This window comes from Nicotiana sylvestris, chromosome 3 (genome assembly GCF_000393655.2).
Source record: "Nicotiana sylvestris chromosome 3, ASM39365v2, whole genome shotgun sequence".
Lineage (NCBI taxonomy): Eukaryota > Viridiplantae > Streptophyta > Magnoliopsida > Solanales > Solanaceae > Nicotiana > Nicotiana sylvestris.
Genome location: NC_091059.1, coordinates 142,958,025 through 142,975,917, shown reverse-complemented (window position 1 = coordinate 142,975,917; position 17,893 = coordinate 142,958,025). Strand labels below are relative to the sequence as shown.

General features: G+C 38.4%; 2 protein-coding genes and 1 pseudogene across 2 annotated transcripts; 1 reads left to right on the top strand and 2 right to left on the bottom strand.

Annotated features, from left to right (window-relative positions):
• Positions 1-9,975: 9,975 nt before the first annotated feature.
• LOC104241812 (large ribosomal subunit protein eL38 pseudogene) lies at positions 9,976-10,221 on the bottom strand (annotated as a pseudogene).
• Positions 10,222-10,583: 362 nt separating this feature from the next.
• LOC104241811 (pentatricopeptide repeat-containing protein At2g13600-like) lies at positions 10,584-12,906 on the top strand. The gene has a single exon (XM_009796765.2). The coding sequence runs from the start codon at positions 10,674-10,676 to the stop codon at positions 12,873-12,875; it is 2,202 nt and encodes a 733-aa protein (XP_009795067.1). The 5' UTR covers positions 10,584-10,673; the 3' UTR covers positions 12,876-12,906.
• Positions 12,907-14,191: 1,285 nt separating this feature from the next.
• On the bottom strand, positions 14,192-16,567 carry LOC104241809 (bidirectional sugar transporter SWEET3). Its single transcript, XM_009796763.2, has 7 exons — positions 16,417-16,567; positions 16,263-16,299; positions 15,932-16,154; positions 15,660-15,821; positions 14,938-15,057; positions 14,617-14,847; positions 14,192-14,481 (listed from the first exon to the last, which is right to left on the bottom strand). Exons 1-6 carry the CDS (start codon positions 16,451-16,453, stop codon positions 14,644-14,646), a joined length of 783 nt encoding a protein of 260 aa, XP_009795065.1. The 5' UTR covers positions 16,454-16,567; the 3' UTR covers positions 14,192-14,481; positions 14,617-14,643.
• Between the last annotated feature and the right edge of the window lie 1,326 nt (positions 16,568-17,893).

The following is a 17,893-nucleotide window of genomic DNA, read 5'->3' as shown; positions in this document are numbered from 1 at the left end:
AACCTCCCAAGTGGCGACTCTGAAATAAACAAATAAATCCCCTTTCGATTGTCCTTTAATTGGAAAAAACTCCCTTGTCCCCTCGCGGGTACGGAGATTGGATCCGCTCGGAAAGAAGAAACTTTGGAATTGCAGAAGCACAACCGGCGATAGATGAAGCTTATGAAGAAATGATAGCGGAACTTGCGGAGGATTCGGCTTCGCCCGGAAGTGGTGATGAACAAGCTTCTTTTCCACCACCACCAACGCAACCTCCTCCGAACCTTGAAGGATTTATGAGATTTGTTAGAGATAATACATAGACTAATATGTAACTTGTATTTTGGCACATCTTCCTTAGTTTTTTTCCTTCTAATGGTGGTATTAGTACCTTGTTGTGCTCATTCCATTGGGGGAAGGATGACTAAGAAAGATATGCCATTTTTGGTAATAAAATTTATTGCTTCTACCCATGAATATCTTTTCGCAATATTTCTTTGTCTATACTTAGAATTATTTATAAGCTACAATATATACATAAGATACAATATATATACTACAAGAAAATATATAAGAGAATATATATACATAAGATACAATATATATACTACAAGACAATATATTATGCGAATATATATACATAAGATACAATATATATACTACAAGAAAATATATAAGAGAATATATATACATAAGATACAATATATATACTACAAGACAATATATTATGCGAATATATATACATAAGATACAATATATATACTACAAGAAAATATTTTATGCGAATATATATACATAAGATACAATATATATACTACAAGAAAATATATTAGAGAATATATATACATAAGATACAATATATATACTACAAGACAATATATTATGCATGACAATTTAGTGTGTTTACTATTGTTTTGTTATTTTCTTTTTCGTCAAGCACTTTAATAATTAGATCTACATATATACTACATATATATTTTTAGTATAGCCATGACACTACAAGAAATTGTCTTTAAAAAAAAAAAAAAAAAACCGCTAGGCCCGCGAAGCCCACGAGCCCGGCCCGTTAAGCACAGGACCATGTGGGCTTAGGCCCGTCACGGTCCGGTTCCACCCATTGAGCCCACGAAACCCGGAACCGCCAGAGCCCAGGACCACGAAGCCCGGGACCACGAAGCCCAGCCCGTTAGGCCCACTAAGGCCCGGGCCCGGGCCAGAATACAGCATTATTAGATATATATGATTTAAGTACAAGTATAGTAGGAAAAATAGTAAACTTCTCTCAAGAAAATAAAAAAGATAAGAGTAATTAAAGCACTTGCCCTCTGTTGGACTGTGACTGGTGCGAAGATGAATATTTCAAGCGCGTGCGTAATCATCCACGCAAAAAAAAAAAAAAAAAAAATCAATTGACTCACGAACGAAAAGTAAACAAATAAATTTGATTGAAGTGTTGCTTGGAGTTTTGTCTCGTATTGAAGATGCAACATACATTTTATGTCATAAACAAAACAATATAAATTAATAAAGTATAGAGTAAAAATAAAAAATGGTATTACCTCTTCATCAACATATATAAAGAGTTCTGAAAACACCTTTGCGCCTTGGGTTTTTGTATGGTTTTACTGTACTTAACCTGATCGACCGAATATTTTGGTGCTTTGCTAATAGGTATGTATTATTTTGAAAATTCTATTTCAGTCGCCATTTGATCTGAACCTGAGATGGTTAAATGGACGAAGGAAAATAATATAATAGTAATAGGTTTGTGATTTCTATTATGTTTCTTTTGTCATTTCAAATAGACGGTAGCTTAAAATATTCGTAAAAACAGGAACATGTTGGCAGTAGCTTTTATAATGTAGTGAAAACATTGAAATAATTGTAAATAACTAAGAAGTGAAGTATTACCAACTGTTTGAGCTAGCAATCCTGGAGACCTGTTAAAAGGTTACTAAACTAATTAATATTGGAGCGAGCGATATAAACTGTTATCTATGAAAACATTAAGTGAATTCGAAATAGCTTAAGTAGACAATAGGTCCCTTAATCTAACTGGCAGCTTGAAAATATTAATGAGAGAGGGTAAAACAAGAACAATCTATGCTGGCAATAGCTTTCATTAGTTTAGTGAAAATATTGGAATAAGAATAATAACTAAAAAGTGAAGTATTACCAATTGTTTGAGCAAGCAATCTTAGAGACCTGTTAGAGGAGCACTAAACTGATTAATATTGGAGCGAGCGATACAACTATTGTATAGGTAAAATATCAGGTGAAATCAAAATAGCTTGAGCATACAGTAGGAACTTAAATCTAACTTCCAGTTTGCAAAATATTAAGCGGAGACTATTATAATGCCATGAGCATACAACGTATGTCTGACGCCTTTAATTAAAATCGGCTTATTAAATTAAGCTTCTTTACACGAGTTATGTCATGGGCTGCTTTCCAGACACGCCCCATGACTCCTTGGCCGCGCCCCATGGCGGTCTAGCAAGCCTCACAATGCCTAGCGTCATGGTCAGCCCCGTGGTCTTGGCTGCGCCAAGTGACAAGCGCGGATGCGCCTCTGTCGCCCCACCGATGCCGCTCGCCAGCGCCCAAGGGCTGGCCAATGACAACAGCGTCGCGTGCCCTGACAATGTCGCGCGCGCAGATCCTGATGCCTCGCCAGCGCCCAGCTGCAGGCCCATTCCAGGAGCACCTCGCGCACAGACCCTGATGCCAAGCACCAGCGCCCAGCCTCAGGCCAACACAGCAAGTGTCGCGCGCGCCCACAGCAACACGTGCGCAGACCCTGACCCGCAAGACAAAGTTGCTGCCATCGGACTTAGTTCTACTTTGTAATAAACTAAGTCCTTTTCATTGTAATTATAGGCTAGTTTACATCATTTTCATTCAGTGTGCTTCTACAGCTTTATTAGGACTAGTCATGTAATGTTGGTTTTTTTTTTTAAGCATTATTAAGGGGACCAAACAATCAAACATTTTCAAGCAAGCAATTTTCTGTACTGGTGTCTCTTCCCCTCGACGCCGCATCTTTTGTAATCAGCATTTCAGTCATCAATAAAATCATCATCATCATTCAAAACCCAATTCTCTCTCATCTTCCGCAATTGCTCGTGACACTGGTTTTCCCGCACGGCACCGACAATCTAGTCTAGCGTGCGGAGGGGATCTCATTGGCGGACAACAACCGTACTGACATCGGTTGCTTAGCCTTACGTTGCCCTTCCAAAGAACATTAGGAAGGCGTTGCGTAACAGTTGGTATCAGAGCCTAGGTTCGACATCGGACGAGGGAACACATTTGTCATCATCACCTTTTCTGACCATGGTGAATCATGGGGAGCGTCTAGCATCCCTAGAAGAGACGGTTGACCGGTTACGACCCATCGTGGATACGGTGCCTGATCAAAACAACAACCTATTGCAAAGGTTGGACGACCTGGACCGCTGAATGCGGCAGGCAGAAAATGACATTGCAAACATCAGTCGTGACTCTAACGATGACTGACAAACGGCAGCCATCGAAACTACCAATATTCATAGCAAATTTGAGGACCTCCAACAGGAGCGTGCCGACGATGTAGCCCATCGGCAATAAGAGGCAGACAGACTAACTGCCATGCAGCAAACCATAGACGACTTGACAGGCAAGCTCAATGTTATCAATGCTGCCCTACAAAGCCTACTTCGAGGAGGCGACAACCACATCAGGGGTGCAACAAACTTCACCCCCATTCCACAAAAGCTTAAGATACCAGAGCCAAAGCCATACGATGGATCCCGGGATGCTAAAGAAGTGGAAAACTTCATCTTCGACATCGAACAATACTTCGATGCCGTGAGCCATTTGGAAGAATCCAAAAAGGTAGCGATTGCTGCCATGTATCTTCAAGGCGATGCCAAACTTTGGTGGCGGGTCAAATATGAAGCCATCAAGGCCGGTAAAGATACTCTCCAGACATGGGATGAATTGAAGGTAGTCATACGCCTACAGTTCTTCCCCAAAAATGTGGAATACAATGCAAGGAGAAAGCTACGGGAACTCTGCCACACCAAATCAGTGCGGGAGTACGTGCGCGAATTCTATGCACTCATGATAAACATACGCGATATGGGGGACAAAGACAAAATCTTCGCATTCATAGAAGGTTTGAAACCTCATGCCCGTATGGAACTATAGAGACAACGGGTAGACACCCTGCCCAAGGTCATTCAAGCTACAGAATGCCTTGGCGATTATCATTTGGGAACTCAGAATGATAGGCCCCAGCCGTCTGTCCGAGGGGGATTCAACGGGAACCATCCCAGCAATGGTGGCCCAAGCAAAAGTGGGGGAGATCGGAGTGCATCCAAAACTAAGACTCCTCCCTCCAGCAGCAACAGTGCTGCATCCATCAACAATAATCAGGGGAGAAAGCCTCCCTCAGAATGTCGTCATTGCGGCGGGGCATATTGGAACAATGAATGCCCAAACATAAAGGTCAATGCTCATCAGACTGTCGAGGATGAGTCAGACACATCAGAAGAAGACCAGGTAGGCGCCTTCAATGCAATTGTTGGCTCTATCCCGCATGCCTTAGCGGGGACCGGTGCATGTCCTCCTAAGAAAATCTCAGCCCCAATCACCAAGAAAGGGAAGGAAAATATGGACGAGAGACCTCCTAAACAAGCGAGGACCCTAATATTCATCGAATTGAAAGTGAACGGCAAGCCCCTTCACGCATTGATAGACACGGGTGCCACCCACAACTACTTGTCGTCAACTCAAGTAGAGCGCTTGGGTCTTGTGGTGCAAAAGAGCAAAGGTCGCGTTAAGGCTATCAACTCACCACCCCAGACATTGGGTGGAACAGCTACAAATGTCCTAGTGAAACTTGGCCCATACAAAGGAAGCATCGACCTGCGCATCGCAATCATAGATGACTTCGACATCATAGTGGGTTTGGAGTTCATGAGGCAAACAAACACCATACCGGTACCATATGTCAACATGTTCCTGATGATGGGAGGAAATGGGGCTAAACCCTGCACCATACCATGCTTTCCCATAAAGATGGCCGCTGAAAACATCTCGGCCATGCAGTTGGAGAAGGTAGTCAACAGACATGAACCCTGGTTCCGGCTACCCTTCGCAGCAAAAATCAGCCATCATGTCATCGGCCTCAAGAGACTGGTGACGCTCCTCAGCATGTGAAGACTTGTCAGCCATGCCACAAGGACAAGTCGGATCACTCATCACAGAAAGGACCCTCGCAACCATTACATGTCCCTCAGAGACTATGGGAAAGTGTTTCCCACAGATTCATCACGGGATTGCCCCAAGTTGGTAATCTTACATCTATCATGGTTGTCATAGATCAGTTTTCAAACTATGCAACCTTCATAGCAGCCCCGCAAAACGCATCAGAAGAAGATACAACTCGACTCTTCTTCTCGCACATTGTCAAACATTAGGGCCTGCCCAAAGACATTGTTAGTAGGCGCGACTCACGCTTCACTAGCAACTTTTGGACCCATCTCTTCAGGTGTTTTGGGTCAACATTGAGTCACAACTCAGACATCCATCCACCATCGGATGGCCAGACAGATCGGTTCGATGACATGCTGGAAGAAAATCTCGTCAACTTTGCAACCGGATCACAGAAGCATTGGGTGAAGCTCTTGGATGCTACTCAACTGTGTTTCAATTCTCAAAAGAGCCATCATACAAACAAAAGACCTTTTGAATTTGTTACCGGACAGCAACCGCTTCTCTTGCAAACGGTGAATGCATCAACCATGCCGAAATCTCCTCGAGCTGCCAACTTCTCGAGCGAATGGGAGCGCAACATGGGGATAGTGCGGAGCTATCTCGTCAAAGCCCAAGAGCGGGAAAAAAGATTCACCGAACAAAATCTTTGCTTTGCCCAACATCAAACAGAGGACAAAGTAATGCTATGCATCCCAAAGCGGTACTTGTTTGCAGAGAGGACCCATGACCCTCGCCTGCAACAAAAATACATCGGGCCCCTGCCCATTGAAAAACGCATTGGGAAGTCCACATACCACGTGAAAACTCCATCCTGGTGGAAGATCCATCCAGTCTTCCATGTCAGCCGCATGAAATCATTGCGTCGCTACAATAGCAAGCTCATAGAATAGAGGGGCGCAGACCTCCCATCCAACAACCACCAGAAGCATCATCATCATCATCATCATCATCATCATAAGACTCCGAGGACGGCGCCAACTCAGGTGAGGGAAAATGTCATGGGCTGCTTTCCAAGCACGCCCCATGACCCCTTGGTCGCGCCCCATGGCGGCCTAGCAAGCCTCACAATGCCTAGCGCCATGGTCGGCCCCGTGGTCTTGGCTGCGCCAAGTGACAAGAGTGCATGTGCCTCTGTCTCCCCACCGATGCCTCTCGCCAGCACCCAAGGGCTGGCCAATGACAACAGCGCCGCGCCCTGACAATGTCGCGCGCGCAGATCTTGATGCCTCGCCAGCGCCCAGCTGCAGGCCCATTCCAGGAACGCCTCGCGCACAGACCTTGATGCCAAGCACCAGCGCCCAGCCTCAGGCCAACACAGCAAGTGTTGTGCGCGCCCACAGCAACGCGCGCGCAGACCCTGACCCGCAAGACAAAGTTGTTGTCATCGGACTTAGTTCTACCTTGTAATAAACTAAGTCCTTTTCATTGTAATTATAGGCTAGTTTACATCATTTTCATTCAGTGTGCTTCTACAACTTTATTAGGACTAGTCATGTAATGTTGGTTTTTTTTTAAGCATTATTAAGGGGGACCAAACAATCAAACATTTTCAAGCAAGCAATTTTCTGTACTGATGTCTCTCCCCCTCGATGCCGCATCTTTTGTAATCAGCATTTCAGTCATCAATAAAATCATCATCATCATTCAAAACCCAATTCTCTCTCAGCTTCCGCAATTGCTCGTGACATCGGTTTTCCCGCACGGTACCGACAATCTAGTCTAGCGTGCGGAGGGGATCTCATTGGCGGACAGCAACCGTACTGACATCGATTGCTTAGCCTTACGTTGCCCTTCCAAAGAACATCAAGAAGGTGTTGCGTAACAGTTATATCTACACATACAGAAATGGGTAGAACTAAGCAAGAATATAACATACTTTGATTCGGATACTTATTGTGACGCGTGGGCATGAGTAGATCATAAAATAAAAGAGTAATCTAATAGTTTTATAGAAGTATTAAGTTTAACTAAGGTACTTGCAAATGTGGGCGTGGAAAAATAATTTACAAGCAGATTCATAAATTTCATATAAGAATAAAATTCCTCAAGTATTTCAATACAACATCATACAAACCATCGCCAGCACTTGTTTTGTCGTTGCTTTGCCTTAATTTATAGGGAAGAAATTTTCTACATAAAATGACCGCGCAGAGATTCACAATAGCAGCAGCAGAAAGGTTGTTACAACAATTTATAAGGCAACAATATAGTAAGAATAAAACTCCGGTAAAAATTTGTTTAAGTTAATATTTCAATATATATGCATTTTACATATATCGAAGCCAAGAGTACAAGGAAAATTGAGATATATACTACTGATCTAACCGTTGTAAAACAACTTAATAGAGATACATTGTACAAAGTAAGTGTAGGAACTAAGGTGCGGGATTAGTATTTTCATTAGAAACAACTGGAAGTAATAATATTCATGATGGGAGGCTCTAGTATTTTTTGCAATTTTCATCCGTCTAAAACCTATTACCATTGACTATTCCACAAGGTTTTTAATTCTTCCTTTGCACAATTTGTTTGTCTTCTTTTCCGTTTGAGAGGAACCCGACAACTTCTGAAGCCTTTGGTTCGCTTAACCCTTGGTAGCAAATAATAAAAAATGGTCAATAGATTATTCACAGATATATGGATTCTTTCGGAATTTTTCATATTTCTCATGTTGATCAATAAGATATGAGATGATTTTTTCAAGATTTTTTCTTGTCAATATCTGTTTGATTTCTTCTGCCGCTCCTTCATAGGAAATACTTCTTCTAATAATCCGTTTTATTTGTTATACAAGATTTCAGCATCCTTCACAACACATTCATTGCTAAAGAATGTTTACCCTTTCTTCTCCATAAACACACCATAAATTGTGTTTTCTTGATTTAGTGTTACCATGTTAACTATTTAAATCATAATTTAAAGAAGGCATTATGGAGGGTATGAAGCATTTTCTGTAGAAGTTATATTTACATATTGAATCAATAACAGCAAACAATGGCTACGGAGAAATTTAAAAAGTAAGGCAGAAAAAAGCAATTTCAAGTAAACTTTATTCAAACCGTAAAAATTCAAATTCATTCAACGTAAGTGATCTCCAAATTTTAACTGTGTCAAAGAATATATCTCAGGGGAACAACTGTAAACAACGATTCAAAAATCATTTAAGGTAAAATTATAATAAAATCAACGAAAAAAACAAAACAAAGTAACTTAGAAGACAAAACCAAGGAACTTACAAATTAACTTTTCCAAAGATAAATAGCGGCTAGGATTAGGGCTGGGAAGATGAAATGGTAATAGCACCGAAAATCTGATAAAGAAAGAGATTAGGAAAACTGGGTAGGAAAGGACTAATTGAAAAATATACATGTTGCTTTAATGGACAAAAACTTAGATTGAGAGAAAGCTGTCATGGGATTCTGATATTAACCGGTGCAACTGTTTGGGAAGATGATCGATGAAGGTAATAGGCGTCTGCCGAGGAGAGGGTGCGAATTGCGAAGGTTTTTTTAAAAAAAAAACAATTTAAGTGAAGGGTAATTTCGTATAAATATACTAAAATAAGGGTAATATAGTAATTTAGCTTTTAGCTAAAAAGGTTCCTGCTTTTAATATATTGTAGATACGGGCAAGTCGATATTAAAATGTCGTAAAAATATGCCTAATATCATTATGATGACATGACATTTTCTTGAAATTTTGAAGTGCAAATTGAAGTATCCTAAAGTTCACTTATAGAAGTTTAAACTTCATAATATTGTCCTGGAATTCGAATTTTTATAAATAAAACTCTTATGAGCTTGAGAAGGAGAAGGAGAAGGAGAAGAGAAGACGCTTTTATAAAGAAGTCGTTGTGTGCCAACGATATGTGGAGGGATATTATTGTTCAAATATTATTACTCCATTAAAGAGTGATTTAATTCTGATTAATTTAAAAATAATGGCTGATTTTTAATCAACAGTTAAACGGCTATTTGTCCAAATGAACTTGAGTCATTTTATGGTGAGAAAAAAGAGAAATTTTCATAAAGCACTATCTTTTAGTAGTAATTAGCCATCTATAGTTATAAATACCTTTTCTGTGGTTATATGATGTATTTAAGCTATTGTATTCATGAATACAGTAGCAAAAATGAGCGTGAATCAGGGAAGTCCAGCTAATCAGTTGTTGTATTAGAATGTATTCGACTATATTCATGGCGTGAAACATGGGATTACATCTGGACAGATTACTGTATTCGACTGTATTCACGGCGTGAAATAGGGGATTACGCTGTTTCTAAACGGAAAGTGTATCAATTAACATAATAGACTCCTAATATAACTCAACAAACTCAATTATAATACACTAAATTTGTATTTCCGATTATAAAAAAGATTTTCAATTGGAAAAAACTCCAAAAATATAGCAATCTTTAGAGAAATTATATAATACATCTAAATACATAAATTGTATTAATTAAAAAAACATATGAATACATAGAATACAGCGGGATACATTGAAATACAATGAAAAAGAAGACAATGAATACAATGAAATACACGGAATACAGCGAGATACATTGAATTACAATGAAAAAAAGACAATGAATACAATGAAATACATGAAAATACAACGTGATACGTTGAAAATGCATTGAAATATATTAACAAAAAATCAAGTTGCTCCACCCCAAACTCCGTCGTCTTTGCTCAAGAACAAACCCTAATTTTCGCCTTGTAGCAAAATAGTCCTTCCATCTTCAAAGATCTTGCACGCTCAAACCTGGAGGAAGTGACTGCTTCAACTTGTCGGCCTTCTCAAAGTCGGACACATAGAGTGTGTAGAGGTACTTGGAGCAGCGAACATTGAATTTGACCATATCCTTATTCTTCTTGATCTTGACAGATCGTGCATCTTTCCTTCTTGCTGTGAGAAGGAAATCCTTGATTTCGTGGATTTGCTTCGGCATGATTGAGTCTCCGGGTTAGGGCTTGTTGTTGTTGTGTTGCTGGTCGTTGGATTTTGAAGGATTGATTAACGTGAATCAAAGAGAAGATGTCGTTAGGAGGAGGAGGCGAAAATTTTAATGGGATTGGGGAAGAGAATGAGATGTATCAAAGTAGAGAGAGAAAGAAAATTGTGTAACTAAATAGCATATTTAGTGGCTTAGGGTAGTATTTTAACCAAAATTAAATATTTTGCTATAAACATAAAAAGTATCTATAGAATATAATTTTTTTTAAATGATATTTATTTAAAATAAATAAAATGTTAACCTTTCATAAGCTAAAAATTATATCCCAAAAAAGGCCAAAGTCATGTGTCTGCATGAGTTTTTACGGAGGAGAAACTGTATCAGTCTGACCAAAACTCGTAGATTGCAACCATCTTGAAAATTTATTTTTACTGTCGCCTCCGTTTGCTTTGATAGGATAGTAAAAATAAAGAAATGATTATAAGGCCATTATTTACGGGTCCCTGGAAGCATCACCGCTGGAAAGGGAGTCTGAGATTTTTTTCGAACATATGCTACTATAGAAATAATGCTCCGCCATCGAAGTCCGACGTCGTTGTCTCCACTAACAAAGCCATAACAGAGCTAATGAAAGAGGGTTCAATTGAACCAGCTCGAAAGCTGTTCGACGAAATGCCTGAGAGAACCGTTGTCTCATGGAATACCACTATTTCTGGGTATTCCGAATGGGGAAAGTTCACCGAAGCGTTAAAGTTAGTTTCTTTGATGCACGGCAGCTATATGGAGCTAAATGAATCTACTTTTTCCTCAGTTCTAAGTGTTTGTGCTCGATCACAGTCGCTCAGCCGTGGCAAGCAAGTCCATGGGCTAGTCTTGAAATCTGGATATCAAAGTTTTCGTTTTGTGGGTAGTGCTATATTGTATCTTTACTCCACTTGTTGTGAAATTGAAGATGCGAGGATGGTATTTGATGTGTTGCATCAGGAGAATGAGTTGTTATGGAGCTTGATGCTTGCGGGATATGTTCAATGTAATCTGCTAACTGATGCTTTTGAGATTTTTAGGAAAATGCCAACCCATGATGTTGTTGCTTGGACCACTTTGATTTCTGGATACTCAAAGGTTGAAGGTGGATGTCACAAGGCTTTAGAGTTGTTTAGGTCAATGAGAGAGGATGATAACGTGGTCCCGAATGAATACACCTTGGACTGTGCTTTGAGGGCTTCCGGTAGATTGGGATCTTTTTATGAGGGTAGAGCACTTCATGGGTTGGTAGTGAAGCTTGGGTTTGAGTGGGATAATTCAGTTTCTGGTGCACTGGTTGATTTTTATTGTAATTGTGAGGTTCTTGATGATGCTATGTTGGTCTATAGTGCACTAGTTAATCCTTCCTTAAATGATTCAAACTTGCTGATTGGAGGGCTAATCAAGGCAGGCAGGATTGGGGTAGCTCGATCACTGTTTAACGGATTAATCAAGCGGGATCCTGCTTCATACAGTTTGATGATCAAAGGATATGCCATGTCTGGCCTAGTGGAGGAGTCAAAACAGTTGTTTCTGGAGATGCCGGAAAGAACTTTAATTTCCCTCAATACCATGATTACTGTGTACTCAAGGAATGGTGGAATCGATAAAGCTGTCCAGCTTTTTGAAGAAGCCAAAGTACAGGAAAATTCTGTTACTTGGAATTCTATGATTTCAGGATATACCCAAAATGATCAACATGAGAGTGCGTTAAAGTTGTATACGACCATGAGAAGGTTAGCAATTAGCCAAACTAGGTCAACATTTGCTCTCCTGTTTCACGCTTGCTCCTGCCTTGGATCACTTCAGCAAGGTAAATTGATTCACGCAGATTTGATTAAAACTCCATTCGGATCCAATAACTATGTTGGAACAGCTCTTGTTGACATGTACTCCAAATGTGGGAGCCTTGGTGATGCTCAAGCGTCGTTTCACAGCATTGCTTTTCCTAATGTAGCAGCATGGACAGCTCTGATTAATGGGTATGCACATCATGGGCTTGGCTCTGAGGCGCTTAAATGTTTTCACCAAATGTTAGACGAAGGAATCGATCCAAATGCAGCAACTTTTGTGGGTGTCTTATTGGCTTGTACTCGTGTAGGTCTGGTGGGGGAGGGCACAAGACTTTTCCACGTTATGCAAGAACAATATGGTATAACACCCACCCTGGAACACTACACGTGCTTGGTAGATCTTCTTGGTAGATCAGGCCATCTACATGAAGCTGAGAAGCTTGTTAACAGAATGCATATTGAACCAGATAGCATTATTTTTGTTGCACTGCTTAATGCTTGTTGGTTCTGGATGGATGTGGAAATTGGTGAGAGGGTGGCTGAGAAACTGTTCTCGTTGGATCCCAAGTCTACATCCGGCTGTGTTATCATGTCCAATATGTATGCAGGATTTGGCAGGTGGTCGCAGAAGATGAGAGCGAGGAAAGTATTGAGAAATCTGCAGTATAAGAAGGATCCTGGATATAGTTGGATTGAACTAAACAACAAGGTTCAATTTTTTTATGTAGATGATAGAACACATCATTTTTGTAATATAATTTACTCGACTTTGGAAAACCTAACAGCAAATGTGAACTCCGAAATTAATTTTGATTGTACTTCTTCAAGATTATATTGGGAAAGGGAGTTACTATCTTAGTCAATCCTCCTAATTATATTGATCTTGCAGAACATCCGCGGTGTTTGATTGAGGTTATTAGTTTTTTGTCCAAAAAAATGCAACTAGCATCATGATGAATCCATAGCATCACCTAAAATTTGTGTTCTTGCTGTTTCATCATTTTGACTTCTCTATGCTTTTACTCTGTTTTCCCCCAGTTTTTTTTTTATCTAGATCTTGCCTCGCTTTGGGTGCCTGAGATAAAAATTAGTCCTGGATTCGTAATGGCTGATCTCTGTATATGAGGCCTTTCTGTCCAGATTAATGCATGTCGAAAATCATACTTGGTCTCAAAGGCACAGGGTCAGTATGTGTTGATATATCCTGAGATATTGTCGTTCTTGTTCATACAGTCTTCAACAATTTTGACGGGTCCTCAGTATATATTCTTTCATTATCCTCTGACATTATAGATCACAAAGTGATTTAGATTTCAAATTCCTAAGAAATAGTAGGAATATTAGCTTCTAGAGCTGTGTCCACTTTCCCAGCAAAATTCTGATCTTTTTTGGTAATTCTGATGCTGTTTTGGAATAAATCTTATATTTTACAAGGGTCTCCTAAGAAACAGTACGACTATTAGTTTTTGGAGCTGCATTCACTTTCCTGGCATAATCTGATGCTTTTCTGTTCTTTTTTGGTAGTTCTGATGCATTTTTGGGAAAAATGCTCATGTTGGGCAGAATTTTCCTTAAACGCCATAACTTTGAAGCGCCAGTAATCTTGACGATCACCAGAATTTTTCAGCATTCTGGCAAAATCCTGAGAATCACCATAACAGATTAACAGCTGTTAAGGGAAATCTTGCCCAGCATGTATTTAAATTCTGGCGCTTAAGGAAAATCATGTCCAGCGTGCTTTAAAATTCCTCTCCTTTCCTTTTAGTCCCTAAAATTTTTTTGGGCGAATGACACAAATAGGAATAGGATACTGTCTGGCACGTGGCTTTTTTCGCCAAACTTGTGGTAGTTGTGTCAAAATATCAACAGTATGAATTGGATGTGTGGCTGAAGTTTAGGCCCTAGGGAGAGGAGGAAAAAATAACAAGGTCATAAACAAGAACTCTTATGGTTTTTGAAATTCCGCTCAACTGTCCTCTCTAATGAAACCTCTTCTTTCCTTTCTATTCCACATCAAATAAAATTATTATTATCCTTTTCTTTCTTCCAACCAAAAAAACGAGTAGTAGTGGATATCGTGGATGTAGTATTTGATTAGCTTTCATATATTAGTCTTTCCTTAATCGTGACTGATGAGTCAAGAAATAATTTGAGATTTTGTACTAAACTTTATGGTTCCTGTTGCAACGCCTGACAACTGCCTGTTTGATAGGGGCTTATTATAGAATAATCTCTGTTTTATAAAGCAGAGTAAAATATGTGATTGCTGGGTCAACTATATAGCTCAAAACTAAAGTGAAAATGTTTAAGAAAGAAAACTAGAAGCTTGAGGCACAAAATAAACTAGTTCAATTCCTCAAGAGAATTAAAGGGTTACACAACCGACAAAGCAATGCATGCAAATATTTCTTGGTCCTCTTTCTGAACGTTGGTGAGCGCAACTCCTTGATCGAGTAAGTTTTTACCTACTTGTCCAAAAATAAAATGGTAACAAAACTCTAATTATTACTTTCCAATAGATAACAAGAATGAAACAAAGTCATAAGTTAATTAAATAGATAGCAACACACAAATGTGAGAATATGTATAATATACCTTACCTTAAGTAATAAATTACTAAAAGCTCTTCAAGTCTTGGTACTGAGATTCTCAGTGACAATTAACTTCGATTCTTTTATCTCATCCAATGGGAATTCTTGCTTGATTTTCTCATCGTTATATTCCAAATCTGGCCATTTCTTTGGTTCTAAATCCTTTATGGGGTTCTTTCGGTACTTGCAATACAATATAAGCTGCAGGATACACAGGGGTGTTCCCGCCAGATTTGGAGACTGAAATGACAAGTAGTTTATATTATAACACTATTCATCTAGCTTTGAATTTATGAAAAAGGAATTGAAGGTAGGTTAGTATAGACAAACCGCTAGAAAGAGATCATGGCTCAAGAGACCATAGGCCATCCAAAGGCAACTAGCAAGAAATGAGAAAAATGACAAGTAAAATGGCATAAATTCCACGCTCTTTGTCTTTATCACTTGTCTCTGCACCCAATTAGTACGCACGTACATGAGTAATAATTTAATTAAATATAATCGAAATAGACAAAAAGATTATAAAAAAAAAAAAAAATTGAAGGGGTCTAGTCATCATGCTCATGAGCAACCTGTATAAGCTTATAATTAGAATCTTTTAAGAAATTTTACAACGTATAAGTGCTTTAACATTTTGGTTGATACTGTCGTCTGTCCAGACAATAATTACTCCTTATAGTTTATTATGTCCGAGGGATATCAATAATTAGATAGTCCACTTAATAAGTCCCTCTCATGGTGCATGTGTCCCATTAGATTGCGAGACAAACCCCATAATACATAAAACTTAAACTACTAGTAGTACTTTACGGGGAAAAAACGTAAATGAAAAAAAGATTTAAGATATATATACTACAGTAAAAAAAAGTTCACTATCAATTCAATTTAACTATGTTTTTCAGATTTCCTTATTAGAGTTGTCACGAACATTTTTATTTTAAGTCAACTTAACTTGCTGATTGATGGCGTAAAAATTAAATTTTATACACTATATGTGGACTCAATGCCGAGAATGAGAAGTTAAAGTCATGAAAAAGCAAAAAAAAACTTACCACAACAACTAGAGGGGAAGCATACATAGCGACTGAAGCTACCAGTCCAATGCTCCCTACAAAAACCTTGCGACGGCGGTGATCATGAAATACAAATGCAGATATAATTCCTGTTGCCACGCATATTAGAATTATAGGCACCACCATATTAGCTACCTCCTTCTGCTTTTCAGAAGAAAAAAAAAACTAAGTAATTAATAATGCACTATGCTATACAAAGAAAAAAAAAAATAACGTGCCATATTCAGAAAATTGAGATATATTCTACTTGCCTTTCCTTTAGGGGAAGAAAACCAGAAATATATGAGAATGAAAGAGATCTCCAAAAGAATCCCTATTCCATTAATAGTAACCACTGGGAAATTTTCCCATCGATAACTTACTACTGGTAACCCATACCATGTGTAGAGACAACAGTTGAACAATGCTAGTACGTAAGGTACGCATGAAAATCCTTCGGTATTCTTCTTCTTTATAACTCTAGAGAAAGTCAGCCTGTCAAACACAAGGAAGAAAATGTTATATAAACAATATTATTAGAACAACAAAAACTAGAGGTTTAATAATATTAACAATGTAGAAATTAAAATAGATTATAATTACATAGGTGCAGCATAGAGCAACATGGAGGCGGCATTCCCTGGGACAAATAAAACCATGCACGTTTATATATCATGTAATACTATAGTTAATTATATATAAAAACTATTTCCAGATATGGAAAAGAAAAGTGGAGTTAAATAAAAGTATGGTATACCCATTACTCCTACTGCCAAACGCAACATATCACCCATTTCTTTGGAGCCTAATAGATAGTTTTGGAGAGCAAAATATGAAGGATGATAAATCTAGCTCAGAAGACCTTGTCAAAAAACATGCAAGTATTTAAGATGGTTGTTTCTGAACTGTTTAGTATTCCTCTAAGGTATAAATACTATAGTTTTGCTTAAGAAAGAGAGAAAGTGCTGTCTACATCTATCCAAATTTGTGGGTGGAAGCTGATCAATCAATATCAAAATAAAAGAAAAAAGAAAAATTTGTGGTAGGAAAATTGGTTAGCTTGTATATTTAATATGGAATAATTTGTTCAATGTAAATGCTCCATTTAAAAACGCTTTAATTTATGGGTATATAATAGTAGGATAGAAAGAGAGAACGAGATGCATGCAAAAGGAAAAGCATAAGTTTGAAGAAATTCTATTTTACTACTAGATATGTTGGTTCTATTTGTTGGTGGAAGATGTTACTGGACTTCCACTATCCACTTAATTTTGATGCAAAACGCTAATCTTCAGGTGGTTTCATTTTCACGTCAGGCACAGGTGTGTCTCAATTTTTGTTTTATTGGGTTACTTCGAACCCACTAACCAGATTGATCCAAATTCTCACATTAAATGCGCGACTGTCTGTCAGAAGATTTTTTTCATTTTCAAAACTCGAACCTCGATACTCTGGTTAAGAATGGAGATCCATCCTATCACACCCGTTGGTCGTGTTAAATTTTTCTTACAAATTCTTATTCTCGCTCCATATGCAGTGTGTCATGTTGAAGAATTTTTTTTTTCTTTTCACGTTGGTAAAGCATTAAGATTGGCGAAAAGGCAGACTTCTTGTTAATTAATGGTTATATACTAAAGCTGATTGGAAAATTACCTGAATAAAGATTTTTAAAATTCTTACGTGTCCAGAGTACAAATTACTTATCTCTTCATGTTCTTGAACGATCCAAATTAGGCAAATTTTCAGAATTTTAAGTCGGTGGATACAAACTGCTCCTACTGTTACTATTTGAGGAGGAATAATAAAAGAGTAAATCAAATTACCAGATAATTGCAAAATTATTGGAAAGGCGAACATTGAGGTCAAACATGTAGTAAAGTGATTAGGAAAAAAACCAATTCATTATTATGGTTGATATCAGCAGCATTATCTTTTGAGATGTTCCCCATTAATTCATTCTCTTATAATATTCCACAAATCCATTAAAATTCTATTATCCTCAAATGAGCATTAGCTGCTCCTACGGTTATGCTTGAATCTTATTCTGTCTTTGTTCTGGTACGTACTATTGAATATTAATGTTCGTCCAACGCATTAATCCAAATTTCCAAGAGACAATAGACTACTCCCGTTTTTTGGTCGATTAGTGCCTCCTATTACAGGCTTGATAAGAAGTTAAAGTTTTCTCACTTGTCTGCCACGTAAAGTTAAAATTTAAGTTATATACGCTGACA